The sequence below is a fragment of the Sylvia atricapilla genome, chromosome 26 (genome assembly GCF_009819655.1).
Source record: "Sylvia atricapilla isolate bSylAtr1 chromosome 26, bSylAtr1.pri, whole genome shotgun sequence".
NCBI lineage: Eukaryota > Metazoa > Chordata > Aves > Passeriformes > Sylviidae > Sylvia > Sylvia atricapilla.
Window position 1 is genome coordinate 2,132,279 of NC_089165.1, and position 20,217 is coordinate 2,152,495.

The 20,217-nt window shown below is 52.2% G+C and overlaps 1 protein-coding gene across 1 annotated transcript; it reads left to right on the top strand.

The window, feature by feature from the left end:
* Window positions 1–961: 961 nt before the first annotated feature.
* Window positions 962–11,474, top strand: ACER1 (alkaline ceramidase 1). The gene is made up of 7 exons (XM_066336341.1): window positions 962–1,418; window positions 1,538–1,640; window positions 7,641–7,755; window positions 8,096–8,234; window positions 9,239–9,376; window positions 10,072–10,209; window positions 10,870–11,474. Exons 2-7 carry the CDS (start codon window positions 1,548–1,550, stop codon window positions 11,036–11,038), a joined length of 792 nt encoding a protein of 263 aa, XP_066192438.1. The 5' UTR covers window positions 962–1,418; window positions 1,538–1,547; the 3' UTR covers window positions 11,039–11,474.
* Window positions 11,475–20,217: the final 8,743 nt, after the last annotated feature.

Consider the following 20,217-nt stretch of genomic DNA (forward strand, 5'->3'; position numbering starts at 1 on the left):
TTCCTCCTGCAGCTGGTCTCAGCTGCTCTGGGAAGCAGCCAGCCAGGATTAAGGAGAGGCCGTCGTTAACTGTGGGGGTTCACCCTCCAGTCGGTCTGTCTGGTCGGGGCAGGAGCTGCAGACGAGCTCGTTTGTGTTGTGTTCCACTCCTGTGTTTTGTCCCTTTGAACTGCTTGGGAAGGGAGGCAGAGGGAGCTGTGGGAGTCCCTCCCTGCTGCACACCCAGGGGACTGCTGGACACGGTGGTGGCTCTGCTCACCCCGCTGCAAACGGGGAGTTTCTCCTCAAGAACATCGCCAACTGATGAGAGGGTTTGAGACAAACTTCCCTTCCCTGCATTAGAGCTGAAAAGATTTTCAAAGAGAAGCAAAGAAAACTGTTTGCCACCAGTGCCTCTGGAGCTTAGAGATGCCACTGAGGCAGTCTCACCTCAGTACCTGCCTGGTGGCACCCCAAACCTGCTCACTCTGCAGGGCTGGAGCACACGGGTGGCTGGGTTACTCCCACACCACATCCAGGGACTGAACTGCTCAGCTCCAGGGAATTTCCATCTCTTTTTTGTACCAAAAATCCAGGTACTGTGCTTCCAGATGCCTCTAAAGCTGGCACCTGTCTTCAAAAACAGCTCTAAAGTCTCAAGGATCTGAAAAAAATACGGCAAATAGGAAACTTCTGATAAAAATAAGATCAGAACTGCTTTTTCAAATTAATGAAAGGGTGCTGAGAAACAATGAGGACAGGAAAGATTTTCACCCGGGAAAAAAAAATAACAGGCAGAGGGTTAGATTTTCTTTTTGTTTGGAGTCCCATTGGCAGCTGCAGTGGTACCAGAGTTGGGTCTGGCAGTGGAGAACCCATTCGAGGTGTCAAACTCTGATCCCTCTCACTGGCAAACCAGAGTGGAGATTGACAGGGAGGGAACTCCAAGTGAAATCCAAATCAGAGGGAAGAGGCACCTCCCAGTGCTCCCAGTGCTCCCAGTGCCTCAGGACTCTGGTAATGCCCAGGGTCTGTGCTGGTGCTCCAGGGCTGAGCTCCCATGAGCCGAGTTCCAGCCCTCAGAAAGATGCTGAGGAGCGACAGTGGAGAACAGAGCCAATGAGCACCAACCTCTGTAGGGTTGTCCACTCCCCAGAGGTACCTCACAGAGCACAGGGAAGTCCTCCTGGCAGGAAGGTCTGAGTCATAAAGAAAGTGAGGAGAAGGGAGAAGACGAGGTGACAAGGACTGGGTTGAAATGGGGAAGCGTCCCATGGCAGCAATGGCACCTGATGGGAGATGTTAATGCCATGGATTGGTGACCATCCTCAGAGTCCAAGAGCATTTTCTGGGGCGATTTGAAACTCCTGCATCGAGGGGAGAGGAACTATTGTGCAGTAGGATGTGTGCTGGGAAGAGGATGGGTCCTCGGTAGCCGGGTAAGGCGCTGTGCTGGGCTGGCTGGTGCCACACGTGTGAGGAGCGGGGTCCCCTTTGGGTGTGCAGCCCTCTGCTCCCCTGTGCCCACCACTAACCTGCTCCTGTCCTTTTTCCCGAGGTGCCTGACGATGCCGAGCATATTTTCCTACCAGAGTGCCGAGGTGGACTGGTGTGAGAGCAACTTCGTGCGCTCGGCGGTGATTGCCGAGTACTACAACACCGTGAGTGCTGAGGGAGGCTGGGGCCGGCTCCAGGCACCCAGAAGCTGCTTTTGGGCTCCAGACAGGACGGGACATCCCTGTTTTCTTTCCTCCTCCTCGCTCCTTTGAACTTCCTGGTGCTGGAGGGTGCTGGTATGGGGAGCGTTTTCTGAGCTGCAGGTAAATCACGGGACTTTCGTTGCTTGCGACAGTGGCTCCCCAAAACGTGCTGGGGTCGGGGGTGCTTCTGGTGTGTGTGTGGGGGTGATTCCCAGGGAGAAAACTCTGGCAGAGCTCCTTCACAGCCCAGATCTCTGAGTTCCTGTTATACCAGTCCTGCAGCTCTACTGCCAACCAGGGTAAGTCCCACACAAGGCTCATGTATTCCAGCTAAATGTAAAGGAGTGGCAAAACGAGAGGCAGCACTTCCATGAACCGTGTCAGGCAGGTTGGGAATACGGAACTCGGCACAGAGGGAAGCTGATGCATGAGCCAGTTTCACCTCCTGTGATCCTTTTCCACCCAGTGCCAGGGCCTTGGCTGCAGCATGGCTGGAGCATCCATGCCTGCCTGCAGAGGGCTGGGAGATAAGCGGCCTCTCCGAGCACATCCTGCTCCCTCAGAGCAATTAAAAGCTCCCGGGGGTGTGAGGCATGTGGATTTACAGCCTTCCACAGGCCTTGTTTACAACTTTTGGCAATTACTGTCTAACACTAGAAGATCTTGTTCTCATGGAAATGGCTCTTCCTCTTTTTTTTTAAAAGCATTTCCTGGTTTTAATAAATTACCTGTAATAACGATAATTCCCCAGCCCGAGTCTTGCAGGCTCTAATCGCCCAGCCAGGGTCTCAGAGGAGGGGGCTGTGTGTAGTCACTGCTCTTTGAGGCACTCAACAAAGACAGATCTGCCAGTCCAGACCTGATCCTGCTTCCCTGTGGGACCCAGCTGGGTGTTTTGTGCTGTTTGTGCTCACTGCTGCTGCTGCATGGGCTCAGAGGTGCAGAGCAGGAGGATACAGAAATCACCCAATACTCACATGAGCCTCTCAGCTCTTAGGGCTTGGAGCAACCTGCTTGAGTGGAACATTGCACATGGCAAGGGGTGTGAGATGATCTTTAAGGTCCCTTCCAGCCCAAACCATTCTAAATGCAGCTGGAAGTGCCCGAAGTCTCTGTGTTTGAGAGAGTCACTGCCAGCACTGGAGAGGGGCTGATTTCCACCAAGAGCATGAAGCCTGAAAGTGAAGGTTCTGGTTTTGGTCTGAATTCCTTCCAGGAGATAAATTTGCCTCACATCCTAGTTTGATACATAAGGCAGCATTTTTTTAAACACATCTTTGGAGCTGAGATACCATTTACAGCCAAACTGACAAAGTGGCTCAGAATCCTTATCACACCAACAACTATCTCAGGAGCTCTTCAAAAGCACTTCAGTGTCTGACTCCTCTGCTGGACACCAGCTGGTGTGGCCAGATGCATGACTAATTCTTGTAGACCCTCTAATTCCCATAAAACATTAACTCTCAGCTGCCTGGGTCATTTTATGGCACAGGTTTCTGTGGCTACTCCTGAAAATCTCACTCAGGTGCCCAGTCCTGGAGGGAGGTCCCTGCTAGCCACAGCCATGTCCCAGGTTTCCATACCACACCCCTGAGCTTGTTGGGATGAATTCTCATTGTGTGGGACTCAGGCACAGTGAGGAAAATCATGAAAATGCATGTCTCAATGCAGATAAAAATGAGTGTGGTACTGAGGGACCAAGGGATATGGGCAAGCAAACCCTGCAGGATTTTTTTTTTCTAGCGGTTGGACTTGCCCTTGTTCTCCTCTATATGACACTGGGCCCCTCTTCCTCAGCAGAGAAAGAGCTTTTTATGGTCCCTGCACTGATGTCCTTTTTGCCAAGCTCAGGAGATTAGCAGAGTGCAGGAAGGGAGGGAGAAAATTCTGTCTTAGGATGTGATTCCTGAGCAGCAGGAATCTAACTCTGCCGTGTCAGCTGCCTGCCTTAGGCTGGCTGGTGACCTCCTGTCCAGACAAGGACAGAGGAGCAAACCTTCCTAAAATCTGCCCTTACCTGAGCACCTCCCAACAGCCCCAAGCCTGTGCTGTGCTCAGGGCCAGACCTTGTCACCCAAAGTGAGCAGGAGCATCACTGACATGGGGATCACCCCCTCCTCAGCAGCACAGCCTGGGTCTCACCCTCCGCAGCAGCACAGGGATCCCCCCTTCCTGCTCTGGGATGTCCCCCAGGATCAGATTCCTTGTGATGTGCCTTAAATGGGGGATTACAGAAATCTGACCAGGCAGAGATCTGTTGCTATCCCTGCTGGCTGCATCCTGCAGATCCAGCTGGGGCTCAGGGCATTATCCCAGGCGTGATCTTAAAAACCTGCATCTTCTCTTCTTCTCCACATTCATTTGTTCCCTGTATTCATGTTGCTGCCTCTCTGCAGCAAGCGTTACTGCCCTGAATTAATTATACCAGTATTTACCTCAGTGTCAATTTTCCAGAGTTTTAGGCTAGCTGGGAACCCAGCCAGCTCTACCCAAGCCTCGTGGATCACTAAATCAGCAGGGTTTCCTCACAGAGAATCCTCTTCAATGTCTTCCTCCCAGCCCTGCCCGGGGCTGGAGCAGAGCTGTTTTGTGCCAGCAGCAGCAAATGTGCTGCTGGGGATTGCTCTGTGCCAGCCACACTCTCTCAGGCCTCCTTGGCTTCAATGCTTTTTATTAGAAATAAGCACCAGGGGTATGAGAAAAGAATGTAAACAGTACCTTTAAGTACCTAGTAATACATGGTGGCTCATGGCTGGATGCAGTTCAGCAACAAAGCTCTATTTATAGTGACTCAGTGACCCAGAAATTTATTGTCTTCTGGCTGCTCGGGGGAGAGCAGAATTGTGCTCCAGGAGGGTCATCAGTCAGGGACTTGTCTTTCTACCCTCCTTTCTTTGCTGAAATGACTGATCCAGGATGCTGCTAATGACACCCACATCCTCAGCAGAGTCTCTTTGCAGCAGCTCTGATGCTGCTCACACCCAGAGCTCGCAGATGCTCCATTGAGTAGTGAAATAAAGGGTGCAGATCTGCCAGAGAAGGGCTCAGTGGTAGTGGCAGGGCTGTGTGGGGTGTCCTGGCCCTCTCACATTCTCACTAATCCCATGGCTCTCTTCCCTGCCCAGAAAGTTGTGCACAGCAGCCTCATCCCCTACAACCCAGGTCTGGCTTTAGGAACTTGCTGCACAGGTCTGGAGAGCCTCAGAGGTGTTGACCTCTGTCTCTGGCCCTGTGGGCTCCTCTGTCAGCTAAAGCTGGTTCACTGTGAGTGACAATGAACTCCCAGCCACGAGTCCTGCAGGAATCTCCGTCCACTGCAGAAAATGCCTGGCTGGAGTGAGGAGCAGCCTCTGCTGCCATTGCACTGCTGCTGTGCTTAAACCAGCACCTCCTGCCTGAATCCATAGCAGAGGTTGACCCCACCTGTAACAGGTGAAGGTTCTGTCTCTCCAGCTCAGGCTGGAGTTGCAGAAATTGGGGTCTTCCCAATGATCCTATTAATGCACCAGGATTAGAGCCGTGTTGCTGGTCACTCACTTCTCTCCCAGGAAGAGAAGCAAACAGTTGTGCCCAGCTGAGGCGTCTAGAGCAATAACTCACATTTACTGGGGAGTGGGACAGGCTGGGAGCTCAGGCAGGGGGCCTCCCACTTGTCCTATCACACCTTGGCTCCATCACCACTCCCGTATCTCCCCGACATCCCGGGCAGGGGCATCTGGTGCATCCCGGCCAGTGTCACCAGAGAGGTTGAAACAGAAGCTGTGCTAGCGGGTCCTAGACCTAGCAGAAACTCCAGAAAAATTTCTAATGGGTGTCCTGGGAGCAAAACCCTCCTAACCACGTCTGACACGGAGCTTGCCACATCCCAGAGGGAAGACAGAAAGTCGGCGTTTACAAATCAGTGCTTGGAGCCAACGAGTGATGAAAACCCCGTGTCCCCCACAGGGGTGGGAGCTGTCCCCTAAGCTCCCAGCTTGGCTACTCTGCAAGGAATCCCGTTTATCTTCCTGACCCTATTGGCACGGTTCCCCTGGTTATCCCTCCTCTCTGCTATCTGATCTTGCACATCCCGTTCCCGAATTAATTAAGTGATAACACAGCTATCATGTAATTAATGGCACTGTTGCAATGCCCGGTGCTCAGGGATCCAGAGCTCTTCTCTCCCTGTCTCCTCACTGAATGCGTGCTGCCACTCGCACTCTCCTGCCTGTTTTGCAAGCGTTTTCCTTCTCCTTGCTATCCCTGCTTACCTTCCAAAAGCCTACTTAATCATTTCAGGGGAAAAGAAATGTTTGAAGCATGGTTGTTGCTTGAACACATGGTTTGATTTCTCAGTCGTTTCTGAACAATTTGACCTCGAGGGTGCAAGCGGGAGCAGCACTTCTCTTTTCATGGCTGGAGTGGGAATTGGCCTGGATTTGGCTCTAAGCACCTGTGGAAAACCGATACATTCGGCCTGAGAACTGCTGCTAATGGGAGCATCAACTTGTCTCACGGAAGCCTCAGGGAAAATCAAGATGAATCTCCGGTGTTTAAGGGAATAGAGATCTCACATTAGGCGTGAATTGTGTTTCCCTCTGGAATAGGAGAGGGTGTGTTCCAGAGAGATGACAGCATCCCAGTGATTTGCAGCCCTGTTACCATAAACTGGGATCCCAGGGGACACCACAAGCTCAGCACCGATTTTGCAATTTACCTGGTGCTGCTGAGGCGGGGGAGACTCCAGCTGGGGATGCGAAATTCCAGGCATGGGGTCTGGGTCAGCATGGAGCTGGAAGATGAAAGGAAAAGGATTGTTAGGCTGAGATAAAAGTTACCCTGGTGCTTTGCCAAATGGCACTTCAGCAGATGGCTCCAGAGCCCCAAAGAGCTGTCTGGCAGGTAAATGCAGCACCACAATCCCAACACTTCATAAGCAAAACCCATTTTCCCCTGGGAGGCCGTGCTTCCCAGTGATATCCCTTCCCTGAGCTTGCAAAGTCAGGCGAAAAAGGAAGGGTAGGAACCCACAGAGGGTAATTAAATTAGTTGAGATTTCCCTCCCCCGTGCTGCAGGGTGGAGCAGGCCTGGCCCAGCAGACAGGTCCAGGCTTTGGGCACTCGCTGCTCCTCCCCAGCTCCCACATTCTGCCCATCAGCATCTCCTCTCTCTGAAGCACCAGCACCTTCAGCCTGAGCCCCAGCATCATCCCCTGCTCCCTAGCACCATCCACTGCTCCAGCACCATCCCGTCCTCCCCAGAATAATCTAAGTCCATCAAAGGAGGAATTTTGCGGAGTTGGAAACCAGAGCAGAATAATTCCTCTGTGTTCATTTGCCAGGTGTGTTTAGAGGAGGTTTATGACCTCATGTAATTACCAGTGTCCAAAACACCTCTCTCCCCAGGCCAGGTGGCTTCACACCTGACACCACAGGATGCCACCACAGTCCTGCCTGTTCCCACCTACTGATGTCCTGCTCATCCTGCTGCTCTCCACCACACCCACTCCCAGCTCAGGATGTTTTGCTGACCATGGCTTGTTGTGCTGGCCGAGCTCCTCACACCCTTCCAACCCCTCACAGAGGAATCACTGCTGGCTGGAAGGGTCAGGGGCCATGCAGGCAGCTCCTGGAGGATCTGGGCTGACATGAGAGAGAGATGGCTGCAAGCAGAGGAGTTGCTTGGAGGCACTGGGCAGCTGAAGATAAACCAGCATCACTCAAAAGGGACACAGCAGTTCACCTCCCCAGAGGGAGGGCAGAGATGTCTGCAGCCACTGCTGCCACAGCAAGAGCTGCCCTTCCATTCCCAGCCTGACTTCTGGAGACACACCTCAGAGACATCTCCTTGTGCCCAGAGCAGCCTCTGCTTCCACACGAGGCTCTGTGCTGGAGATCAGGATCCCCCTCACACACAGAGATACTGAGGCACGTGGTGGGACGGGGATTGCCCAGGAGCTGAGTGTGCTTCTTGTTTTCCAGATCAGTAATGTGAGCTTCTTTGTGCTGTCTCCTGCACTGCTGTACCTGAACCGGGAGTACTGCCAGAAGAAAGCTGTGCCCCTCTACTTTGTCTCGGGGCTGCTGCTCCTTGTAGGTGGGTGCCAGTGTTGTGGGAAGACCAGACAGGTTGCCAGACTACCCAACACGAGCCCTTTGGAGGGTGTCAGTGGCCAAAGCACAGGGAAAACTCAGGTGGGCAACCAAGCAGCCAGGTCTGTTTGAAGCCTGCAGCCCATGATTCCTGCCTGCTGTGGATATGCAGCTTCCAGCCCCTGTAATTACCCATGGTGTGACTGGATTGACCCAGCCCAGCCCCCCTGAACACCAAAATCCATGCCCTGCTCTTCAGGAATGCTGTATCTTCAGAAATGGCTCCCCAAGGGCTTGTGGGAGGATGGAGCTTTGTCATCTCAAGGTGTCCTTGCTCCTTGCAGGTGCCTTCTCCATGTACTTCCACATGACCCTGAGCTACGTGGGACAGCTCTTGGATGAGCTCTCCATCCTCTGGACACTGGCTGTGGCTTATTCCTTCTGGTACCCACAGGCTTACTTCCCCAAGTGCATCAAGACCAGGTATGGCACAGAGGGACATGGTGCAGGCTCTGAGGGGAGGGATGGGACACTGTCACTGAGGTGTAGTGACCCATAGATCCCCCAGTTCCCCTGCAAAGGGTCAGCTCTGAGGTCACTGAAGGGCTTTAGGACCAGGCCCTCCTTTTGGTGCTGACAGAGGAAAAGTCAAAACCCTCCTGTGCCAGGCTCCTCTCAACTGGAGCTGTTTGTGTTTGTGTCATTGCAGTGCAAACTTTGCATGGAGAATTTCAAAATTAATTAGGAAATGAAACGTTCCTGAACATTAACATTCAATTACTCACACTGTCAATCTGTTGCAGCATCCTCTGTCATCCACAGAGAGCTCTCCCTCAAGGCTGAGGGGGTTTCCCATAGGACAAGAGGGTTACACCCCTCGTTTTAAGGAGGGCTGGCTGGGCTGGAGGAGCCCAGCAGAAGGGATGGGGCCACTGGGAGGGCATGGACCAGCAGAAATGGGAACCCAGCAGGGCTTTAGTCAGAGGATGTCCCCTCCTGGCTAGAGCCCTCTGAGCCAGCCCAGTTCCTTGCAAAGACCTGCTCCAAGTCTGCTCTTCCCATGCCGAACAGGAGGTCACCAGGAGTTCACCGTGGAGACGCGGCTGGGAGAGAGGGAAAGGACTTGGGAAGAGATTTGCATGTGAAAAGCCCCTCTGAGCCCTATTGTTGCTCAGGGAGCCCAAATCGGTGTTTGCACAGTCCTGCCTGGCAGCCCTTCGCTGTGCAGAGCTCCCTGCCTTTGCCTCATCCCTGGCACCACCATGGAAGTGCAGGAGCTGCCTCCTGGGCTGTGCACAGACCCACTGGGGGCTGCCACCTCAGCCTTCCTGCCAGGACCCCAGACACTGAGGTCAGCCACGTGCAAACAGACAAGGGATGCTGGAGAAGCTTTTCCCCTCTCAGGACAGGAGCAGGACCTTCCCTATCCTTACCCTCCCCTCCTGTGAGCCCTGGGGGCACTGACACTCACTCCAAATTCCCCTCAGGAGGCATTTCTTCTGGCTGACTGGGATCACCACCGTGATTAGCACCTTGATGTCTTTTGTCAAGCCGACCCTCAATGCCTACGCGCTCAACTGCATCGCCTTCCACCTGCTCTACATGACCTGGAGGGAGCTCAAGAAGTAAGGAGGGGGCTCAGGGCTGACCTGCAGGCCCAGCTGTGCTCCTGTCGGGCAGTGACTGTCCTCAACAGTGCATTGAGCCCAGGTCTTCCCCTATCACACGTACTGGAGGGGCCAGGCAGAGGCCCAGACAGGACTGTGGGCAGTGGGGTACAAGAAGGGCACCTGGCCCAGGTGGCCGCACAGAGTGGGGACAACCCAGGGGACAGTGGTGGAGTCATCATCCCTGGAAGTTTTCAAAACGCCTGTGGATGTGGCATTTGAGGACAGGGTGTTGTGCTGAACATGGTGGTGGTGCTGGGTTAACAGTTGGACATGATGATCTTACAGGTCTTTTCCAGCCATTACAGCTCTATGAGTCCATTATTCTCCCCCTTAACTGCCATCTCTGCAGCTCCTTCCCCTTTGTGGGGCATTTGGGAGCTAGTGTGGGGCTGGGAGAACCCACCAGGGTGTAGAGAGAAAGACAGGACTGCTTTGGCATCTCCCAGCACCATCCTCACACCCAGGAAGTCAGAAATCCCCTCCCCAGAGCCACACTTAGACAGTTCCTATGGAATCCTGAGGAATACTCCCCAGAAGGAGCCTGCTGGGGTTTGCACTGCTGCATGTGCAGGCAGGAACCAGCCCTCTTTAAAACTCCTTTCCCTTCCAACATGATTACTGTGCTCCCTGTCCCTCACTGTGTCCTCCAGGTGCAATGACAAACGGGTTCACCGGATGGCCGCGGTCATGGTGATGTGGTGGGCACTGGCCATCACCAGCTGGATCAGTGACCGGTGGCTCTGCTGGCTCTGGCAGGCCATCAACTTCCCCTACTTCCACAGCTTCTGGTAAGGGCTCCAGGAACCCCAGGCCAAACATTTCCTGGGCTGAAAGGTCCACAGCAGAGAAACAGCAGCTGGGATGAAACACTCACCTGCATTATTTCCCCACCCTCTCTCCCTTTTCTGTCACTATGGGTATTTCTCCTCACTCAGCCCAAGGATTCAGCCCTAACCACTGTTTAATGTCCCCTTCCTCCTCCACACCAGCCAAGCACTGTTTTGCAAGTGAAATGGTTCCAGAGATCCCTCCAGGTGGGCAGCTGCTCCCAAAGGGCTGTGGCTGCTCCCGGGCTGCTGTGTGAAGTGCGATGTCCTTGGGGTTACTTTAGCAGCCGAACTGAAAGGCAGAGCTTTGTTTGGGGGCTGCAAGTGCTGCACTGTCAGATCCATCCTCACAAAGCACTGGGATGCCTGGGACAGACAATGCAGCCAGGAAAAAGGGAATGGTAAGAAGGAGGCCCCTATGTTACCCCAACCCCTCTGCACCAGGAATTGTCCCCAGGCCAGCTCACAGAGCTCTGCCAGGATTTCCCTGCAGGCACAAACCCTGCAGGACCCACACTCCCTGCAGCCCTCGTGGGACCTTTGGGGGCTGCAGCCTGAGGGTGACCATGCCAGCAGGCAGAGATCCCTCTGTCCAACACAGGTTTTTTGTTTCCTTGGCAGGCACGTGCTGATAGCCTTGTCCCTGCTGTACTGCTGCCCGCTGGTCATTTACTTCGACGTCAGCTACGAGATGCCCTCGTTCAAGCCAAAGCTGGAATACTGGCCCAGCGACTCGTGGCCTGTTGTGGTGCCCTATGTCACCCTGGAGGAACCTCACAAGCAGTGCTAGAGCTGGGTGCCCTCAGAACTCCCTGGGCCACGGGGTGTGCAATGCTCACACAGGAAACATCTCGGTTGTGTTCCTCCTGTTCCTCAGGCAGGGGCAGCATGGTAGTGGAGGGGGCAGGGAACAGCTGAGGCCTCGTGATGCTGGGCATGAAGCAAGGTAGGAGCCCACAGGTGCCTTGGAAGGCTCTGCCCAGACTGGTGTTCAGGGAGCTGGAGATCTCCTCCAGCAGATCCCCACGAGGAGGGGAGGGACACGGTTCTGCTTCTGTGTCCTCTGTGTCAGTCAAGCACCAGCACCCCTTGCTGACAAGGGCACAGTGGAGAACACTGAAGCCAAACTGGTGACAGCTGGGTTTGTTGGGGCTGCTCTAATTATTATTATTAACTCTATTTATTGATGTATGTAGTCTCACTCAGGAGAGCTGTGCATTAAAGCTGTGGACACTGACTTATACTGAAGCCCATTTTTGTTCCTCTGACTGCACCCCATCCTCTCATCTGCCAGTCACTCCCATAGACAGGGGGGCAAATCTCTCTCTGACTGAGGGAGAGCTGTTTATAAAGAGACATCCTGGGTGACAGCCCAAAAGAGGCTCTGCTGGCCCAGGTCCTGGGGTGCCCTGCCCCAGGCTCTTCCCCTTCCTCAAACCCCAGTGGCCCTTGTTCCTCCCCAGCTGCGGGTCTCCAAAGGCCACAAAGGTAACTTGGAGACTCCTCTGATTTCTGGAAGAGCCGTCTGGGGGCAGGATGAGGTAAGGAGCCAGGATGGTCAAAGCTGGCTGAAGGAGGGGATTGTCCCACCCTGCTCTGACTGGGGCAGCCTCACCCCAGTGCCGGGGGCACTTTGGGCACCACAAGACCAGAAGGATCCAAAGCTGTTGGAGAGTGTCCAAAGGAGGGACACGGAGCTGGGGAAGGGTCTGAGGAGAGGCTGAGGGCACTTGGCTCGTCCAGCTGGAGCAGAGGAGACTGAGGGGAGGCTCCTCGGGGGCTGCAGCTCCTCCTGAGGGGAGGCGGAGGGGCAGGGGCTGAGCTCTGCTCTGGGACAGGGACAGGAGCCCAGGAAGGGCTGGAGCTGTGCCAGGGCTGGGCTGGAGCTCAGGGAAAGGTTCTTCCCCCCGAGGGTGCTGGGGCACTGCCCAGGCTCCCCAGGGAATGGTCCCAGCCCCAAGGTGCCAGAGCTCCAGGAGGGTTTGGACAAGGCTCTCAGGGATGCTCAGGGTGGGATTGTTGGGTGTCTGGGCAGGGACAGGGGCTGCACTGATGATCCCTGAGGGTCCCTCCCAGCTCAGGATATTCTGGGAGTCTCTGATTCTATGACATTAGATAAAAATGTCATTACCTTTGCAGGAACAAAGAGAGGTAAAACCTCAGGGAAAGACAGTACTGTGCTATCCAGGTTGCTCACACTGTTGCTCTCACAGCCATGGAACACTCTCCTGTCCCCAAAACCTTGCTGCTCACAGCGACAAGCTGAGCCTTGTGGTGAGTCTGGGTCCTGGCCCAGCCTGCGGGGACTGCGGCTAGGGGACACCAAGGCTGGCGGGTGGCTGAGGCTGGCTCCCTGCAACGCAGCCACACCAAGGTAATGTCACTTCAGGGACAATTCTTGGGCCCCTGCGAGTAAAGTAACAACAGGGGCACTCTGGATTTTATCTTCGAGGAGAGGGTGATGGGCAGTGCCTTCTTCCATGGTCGCGGCTGTCTCGTGGCTCCCTCTGCAATGGTCCCCAGGGCCACTAGATGGCAAATTTGGCTCATGAACCCCGAGCAATATTTCATCCTGGGAGAGGGATGCTTTGCCACGGACTGGACTCCCAGGCCCGGTCCCTCTGTTCTCTCCGTCCCCCAGCTCTGGGGTCAGACACCTCTCCTCCAGCATGGCCAGCCCCCAGACACCTGCACAAGGTGCAGTGCACTGGGAACTCGCGTCTCCAGCCTGTGCATGCCCCTGTCTGCCCGTCCTGGTGCCCATCTCGTCTCTTCACCTCTTTGTCCCCGCTGCGTGCCACCACTCCCACCTCTCCCCTCATCACCCCGTCTCCCTTTCGCTGACCCTCCGTGCCGCTCTCCCCCCTCCTCACCCTTTCCCCGGCCCATCACATTCTTCCCCAGCCTATTAATAACTTCTGGGCAATTGCACCGGGTCCCCGCTGGGCCCGGCCCCGCCGCCGCCGCTGCCCCGCGCAGCCACTGAACGCGCCGGCAGCAAGTTCAAAAGTGCAGCGGGGCTTTCACAGCCCCGAGCCCCGTCAGGGGGTGGAGGAGGCCGCTTCCAAAGAAAAGGCGGCGTTGCCAGGGAGCCCCTGGCACAGGAAAAGGGGGTCACCTTCACCTCCGGCAGGACCCGCCGAGATGGACAGGCGCCAGCAGCCCCGCGGGCTGGAGATGCTGAGAGCGGCCGGGGGGATGAAGGGCTGGGCCGGGGGCGAGCGGGGCTAATTGGCCACCTCCGGCCACCGAGCCGCGGTGGGATGCTCGGCCCGGTGGCCAAATTCCCCCGTGCACTATGGAAATAAGGGAGGTGTCCCCGGCGCTGCTGCCGGGAGAACAATGTTGCTGCAGTTGAGTGACTGTAACAGGCCCCGATGACAGCCGGGGCCGCGTTAAAAATGCCTATTCAAGCAGATCAAGACATTGAGAGGCCTCGTGGGGATCTGAAACCCTCGGGGATTTCTGGATGAGGCCAGAAGCTGAATCCCCAGCCCTGGGAACCTGTTGGGGTAAAAAAAAAAAAAAAAAGAAAAAGAAAAAGAAAGAGAGAAAAGAAACCCACAAAGCAGCTTTAAAAGGGCGGCAGCGTCCAAGGCTGGGCCTCCTGCTCGGAGCAGGGCTGCAGCCTGAGGAAGCAATGAAGCCCCAAAACCAGCCTGTGACGGCGGTCTGGGCATCCCCAGGCTGCACAGAGGCTGGGTCTGCACCTCCAAAATGTCCCCGAGCTGCTGGGGATGCTCTGCCCTTCCTGCCAGGGAGCCAATGCTGCAGTCTGTGGTGCAGAGCTGACAAACACCCTAAAAACTGTCAGGGGGATGAAGGGATGGCCAGAAGAGTGAATGGGGAACTTCTCGGGGGGTGAGAGGGGGCAGTGACCCCTTCTCGACAGGCTGGGGAGTTGTGAGGGTTCCCTGTGTCCCACGGAGGATCCTCGGCAGTGGGGGTGTGACGGGTGTGACACCAGCACAGGATAACAGGCAGGGAGGGAAGGCGGACCTGCAAACCGCCGTGCTCAGGGAGCCAGGCTGGGACTGGCCAAATAGAAACCTCTCCTTAATTTTGCCACATCATTGCCCTGCTTTGGTTCTCCACGTGGCTGCAAAAAGAAACCACAAAAAGAGAGGCAAGAGAAGGAGCGGGAATGAGGAAGAGGATGGAGGCTGCTGCTGTCAGCTGATGCCAGATTAAAGAGGTTGGGAAACAACAGCATCAGTCGAGTCTATTTGGTGCAATTGCAAAACAAACGAAAGAAAAACGTTGATAAGGCACCAGTCCTGCAGCATCAAGGATTAACATTTACCTGTTCTGCTGCACCAGTTGCCTCCCGCTGTTTCAGATTCCCAGGATCTGTCTGGCAGGCTGGAAACTCTTCAAGGCAGAGTGATTTATCTGTAAAAGATATTGCACATTCATAGACCTGCATAAATAATGCAAAAGTAATTAATAATAACTCAGTCCCTGCTCTTAACAATGCCAGGAAAAGAAATTGCTTCACTGGAGTGTCGCTTATGCCTTTTGGAAAAGATCTGTATTTGTTAAAGTGCCTCAGAGAGAAAGGACAGGCTAGTTTTGAAACAGGGAATGGATGTCACACAGTCCTGGAATTACAGTGCCAGCCTGGCAATCTTCAGGACTGGTTTAAAGAACCTTCTGCTCGAGTCATGTGAAACCAACATTGATGCAAGTTAGATTTTATGTTTAGTTTTAATCTCCCATGTCTGCAGTCAAAAGTTTGAGACCATGAACACAAAGGGCTGAGATACTCAGGAAGGAAAGAGATAAGCTGCAAGAATTATTACTTTTAAAAGTCTTGTCTTTTCAACTCGCAGTGTAACTTTTGAGGTTTGACACAGGATTTCCAACTTGGGGTCTTGTAGTCCTGTCCCATGCATTTCACAACTGCTAGGAAAGATACTATTTTTTTTTTATTATTTTATTTTTTTCTCTCATTGTTTTCCCTACATCCTTGTTGTCCACTTTTCTTAGAAGACAAAATTAACCATAAATGCCAGGATTTCATAAATATTGATGGCTGTTCTGGAGAGGTAGAAGCTATAAGGTCCTGACTAGCTGATAGGGAATACTGCCACTATATTCCAGGGAATGCTGTGTCACTGTTTTTGCAGGGTGTCGAGGTCCCTGCCTGTGTTCTTCTGAGCTGCACCCACAGTCAGGGCTGGGTTTAACCAGGGATCACAAAGATGTGGGGAAGAAGAAGCACAGCCATTACCTGGGCAAATAAACCAGCTGACCAAAAAATGAGGTTTTAATCAAAAGATCAAATAATCTCTTCAGCTGTTTCTATAAACCCCCGTGGTTTGGTTCCACTTGGGAAGACATTCTCACTGCTGCTGGCAGAAGAAAAACAAGCAGCTCCTTTCTGTCTGGCGAAGTGGTTTGAATAACTTCAACTCTCTACTAATGGCTGCTATCAAAATACCTAAAATGGAAGGATTAATTTTACTGTGCCTTCCCATTACAGCTCGAAAGGTGGTTTCAATTAGGGTCGGTCTCCACTGGTTTTTTTGTTCACTTTCTATGAACATTAAGTCACTTCTGTCCCTATTCGTGAGCTCAGTTCTGCAGAGGTTCTTCCCAGATGTGCTCAAACATAAAACTGGATTGCAGTGAAATGTCACCCTTCGCTTCTTTGGCACAAATATTTAACAAAAGGTGAATATTTACCTGAAATGCTGAAATATCCAACATTAAGTTGTGGATGGGCTTATAAATTTCACAATCTGCTGTAGATGCTGCATTTATTTAAATAGGCCTTCAACAAGAGACCAGCTGTCTCAGCTCCCTGAAATGTTTAAGCATATGTTTAATTTTAAGAATATGAATAATTCCATTGATATCAATGGCACTTACTTACACTTAAGAATATATTTTGCTGAGCTGGAGCAAGGAATAGTGCCATGTAATGCCAATAAAGTGCAAATTGCAATATCTCACTAAGTGCTTTCTGGGACCAATTTAAAAATTAATCAATGAAGATCTGTCGTGTGAAAATGCAGGACTTAATATATGTGAGATTTTTCTGTTTGCTATCCTAATATTGCCAAGTACTAACATCCACCAGAGCACTGATAAGTGAAATCAAACCCAAATCTGTGAAACAGAGCAAAAATGGCAACAAGTTGCATGTGTTGCTCATCATGATTCATCCTATCAGGCTTCACGATTTACCCATGTACCATTAAATAACATTCACCATCCTTACAGGCAGACACAGATACAGATTAATTCCAATTAAGATTTGGAATCAGATTATCTTTAAGGTCTTTTCCAAGACAAACACTCTCAGGGATGCACAGGGTGGGATTGTTGGGGGGTGTGTGCAGGAGTTGGACTCAGGATCCTTGTGGGTCTCTTCCAGTTTGGGACATTCTGTTTTTCTATGACCCTTAGTGATTAAAATATCATAGAGCAAAGGGTCAAAAATAACATCATTTTCCTCCTTCTGCTTCTTACCCTCCACAAAACTTTTATACAAGGATCAAATAAAATCTCCAGGCACAAACACTTCAGCCATTTGTATTTGCCCTCACAATTTTTTCTCCTCACAAGTTCAACACCCCTGACATTGCCTGTGACCTACAGAGACCTGGGCCATGCCCCTCTTCCCCTGGGATGGTGTCACCAAATAAATAACTCAATATCCATATGCAAATGATTGCTGTTTTCAAGCTGTTCCCCAGCGACCTCACACACTGCCCAGACGGTGCAGGAATATGTTTCCCACATATGTCAGATGTTTCGTGACACATTTCACACGTATTTAAAATAAATCTCCTGGCCTATAAAAATGCCCAGGCACCCAAACCGAGCAGTCTGCACCTGCAGTGTTTGCAGAGTGCAATTCCCAAACTGCATGAAATGGGTCCAAATTGATTGAATCCTTCATCCAGCTCAAATATTGATGGTTTACAACTTTATAATTGCAGTGGGTTCACTCATGGGAGGGCATTACCTGGCTTATTTGATGGCTGAGTAACAAAGGGAAAGAATTTGTTACAGTTCTGTCCCCACAGTGACAGCTCTGAATCCTCCCTGTGTTGGTCTAAACAGTGTTTGTCACATGTGTTTGTCACTTTATATTCCAGCCTGACTCCCTTGAAACTGCACTGGCTGTGCTTTTGTGCAACAAAATCCAGCTCCAGGGTGTTTGAGATGTGCCACGCTGCTAAAAAATGGCTTTGCTGCAATCAGGGGCACTCCTGTCTCACAGGTAACGATGGCACTGATAAAGCTGAAGTTTCAGTGGGCTGAATTTCAGCATGGCAGGGCCAGCCAAATGCCCTGAGTCACAGCACGTTGGCATAGCCCCCACTGCAGCGTGGGGCACTATCTGAGCTGGCACCGTACCTGAGCCAGGGCTCATTTGCAGACATTTACATATGTGGCAACCCCTCCTGCAGTTGCTGTACAGACAGGTGAAAGCTCTTTTTACATCATTCTGGAAAAACAGTTTAGTGGAATCTGTCATGGAAGCAGCTGACCCAGAATCCACACAAAAAAAAAAAAAAAAAAAAAAAAAAACTAAAATAAACTAAAATCTGAAATTCTTAATAGTTTTATACAATCACAGAATCAATCATAATGGTTCAGATCACTGAGTCAAACCAGCAACCCAGCAGCACCACCACTCAAACCATGTCCCTAGGGGCCACATCCACAAGTTTTCTGAACACTTCCAGCAATGGTGATTCCATCACTGCCCTGGGCAGCCCATTCCAATACTTTGCAACCATTTCTGTGAGGAAATTTTTGCAATATCCAACCTAAACCTCCCCTGGACCAACCTGAGGCTGGTTTTTTTCCCGTCCATTGTTCCCTGGGGGCAGAGCCCAGCCCCTATATGGCTGCACCCTCATGTCAGGGAGTTGTGGAGAACCAGAAGATCCTCCTGTGCTTCCTTTTCTTCAGGCTGAGGCTTGGAATGCTGCAGGCTCTGAAAAACAGCTCTAGGGTCTCTGGTTTTGTCTCACAATGTGCTCAGAGTGCAGAGAGCATCACACCCCCCCAAGGCTGGGGATCCACTGGAAAATGCCAGTGGCTCTCCAAACCACCAGGCTGAATTACTGGGGTTGGAAATCGCAGAAACATCAGACCCAAGAGGAAAAGGATCCACACAGTGTGAGAAGGGCTCAGGATGCTCAGAACCAGGGCAAGCATGAGTGTGCACCCACTGGACTGCCACCTCAGAGCCCCAGGAAACTTCAAACACGGGGAAGGCCTTGGGAGATGTTCTGTCTCAGTGTTTTTGTAGAATCATGGAATGGTTTGGGTTGGAAGGGACTTTAAAGCCCATCCAGTCTCACCCCTGCCATGGGCAGGGACACCTTCCACTGTCCCAGGTTGCTCCAAACCTCACCCAGTCTGGATTTGGACACTTCCAGAGATGGGGCAGCCACAGCTGCTCCAGGCAATGTGAGATAGAAATCCTTACTCACTTTTTGTGTACTTCAACCCAGAACACAACTCAGAACAGGCTTTTTGGTGCTGGTCAGACTTCCCTACTGATCTCCTTCTGTCATGTAGTATTTTCCAAGCTATATTTTTCCATCATCTGGTATTTTTCAGTGGCCTAAAGGTTACCCTGCTGAGGGTGACAGCCCTCAGTCACAAGGTGGCCTCTCTCTCAGCATGCAGACGGGCACCTTTCAAAGACTTTGGCAGCAGCCAAAAGCAGCCCTGTGCAGAACAGACACCGATTTCAGCAGTGAATCTCCCTCCCTCCCATTGTCCCACGATTGTGTTTGCTCCAGTGGCCACATGAGGTGCCTGGGCCCGTCTTCTGCAGCTGTCCTTGTGCCAGCAGCTTGTATTCAGCCTGGGACGAATCCAGCTGGTGAAATTCTCCCCGTGGCAGGTCTGGCCAGCTCTGGCAGTACCAGGCTGTTACATCACTTGGCCAAAGCTGACCTCTGCCTGCAGAGCACAAGGGGAAGGTGCCCTCACCTCAATAGCCAGCGCAGAGGATTGATGGGTGTCACTTCAGCAGCCCATTATAATGCCAAGCTCACCTTTGGTGTTAATGAGGCCCCTTCATTAACAGCCTGGAGCAGAGGGGTCAGGGGCTGAATAGTGACAGGCTCCTTTCTCCCCCAGCAAGCTGGTGCTGCTCATTCAGAACTGGGTCACGTTGGCGGGGCAGTTCGAGGACGCTTGTGCTGCCCATGTTGCATCTGCAGGAGACGTGATGTGTTTGGGACTATTCATCTGGCTCTTTTCACCAGCACTAAATACCCAGAAAGAATAAAATAAATTCTCATTGTGTTCCCGCTTACTTAGAAAATTTTCCCTCTTCCTTCTGGTTCGGAGGGTTATTGTACATTTAAATCCTTTTGCGTTTTTCAGTAGCTATAGCACGCTATAATTTAGATTTTCCTCGGGCACAAAAGAACGTAGTTAAGCTAAACTATATTACAGTGTGGGTTGGTTTTTTTTACAAAGTCCTTCATTAATAAGGAACTAAAGAATTTCCAAGCTGCCTGTAATTTTTCCCAGATGCAGCTAGTAGTTGCTAGGAGTATCTTTTTGGCAATCAGAGTTTTTGGTTATTAACAATCTGGGCTCTTGCTACACTACACCAGTGTTAAATATGTTCTGTGAACACTGCAGTGTGGAGTGTGAACTGCAGAAGGGGAAGGCAGACAACAGGCAAAAGAAAATCAGTTTTTAGAAGAATAAACACTGCTGGGGTTCACAGCTGATTGAAACAAGCACAGGATTCCCTGCAGGGATCTCAGTGTCGATTAACAAACCAGGAGCCGGTGTGGCTGCAGCCCTCACTCACCCCTCACTCACAGCTCCTCCCTGTCACCCTGAGGTGGCCCTGTGCCAGACACAGACCAGAGCAGGGCCCAGGTGCCCCCAGAGAAACCAAATCCTCCCTCAGCTGCAGGACATTTTCAGAGGCTGCACACAAGGACGTGATGCTGTGGTTGGCAAAGTCTTGGT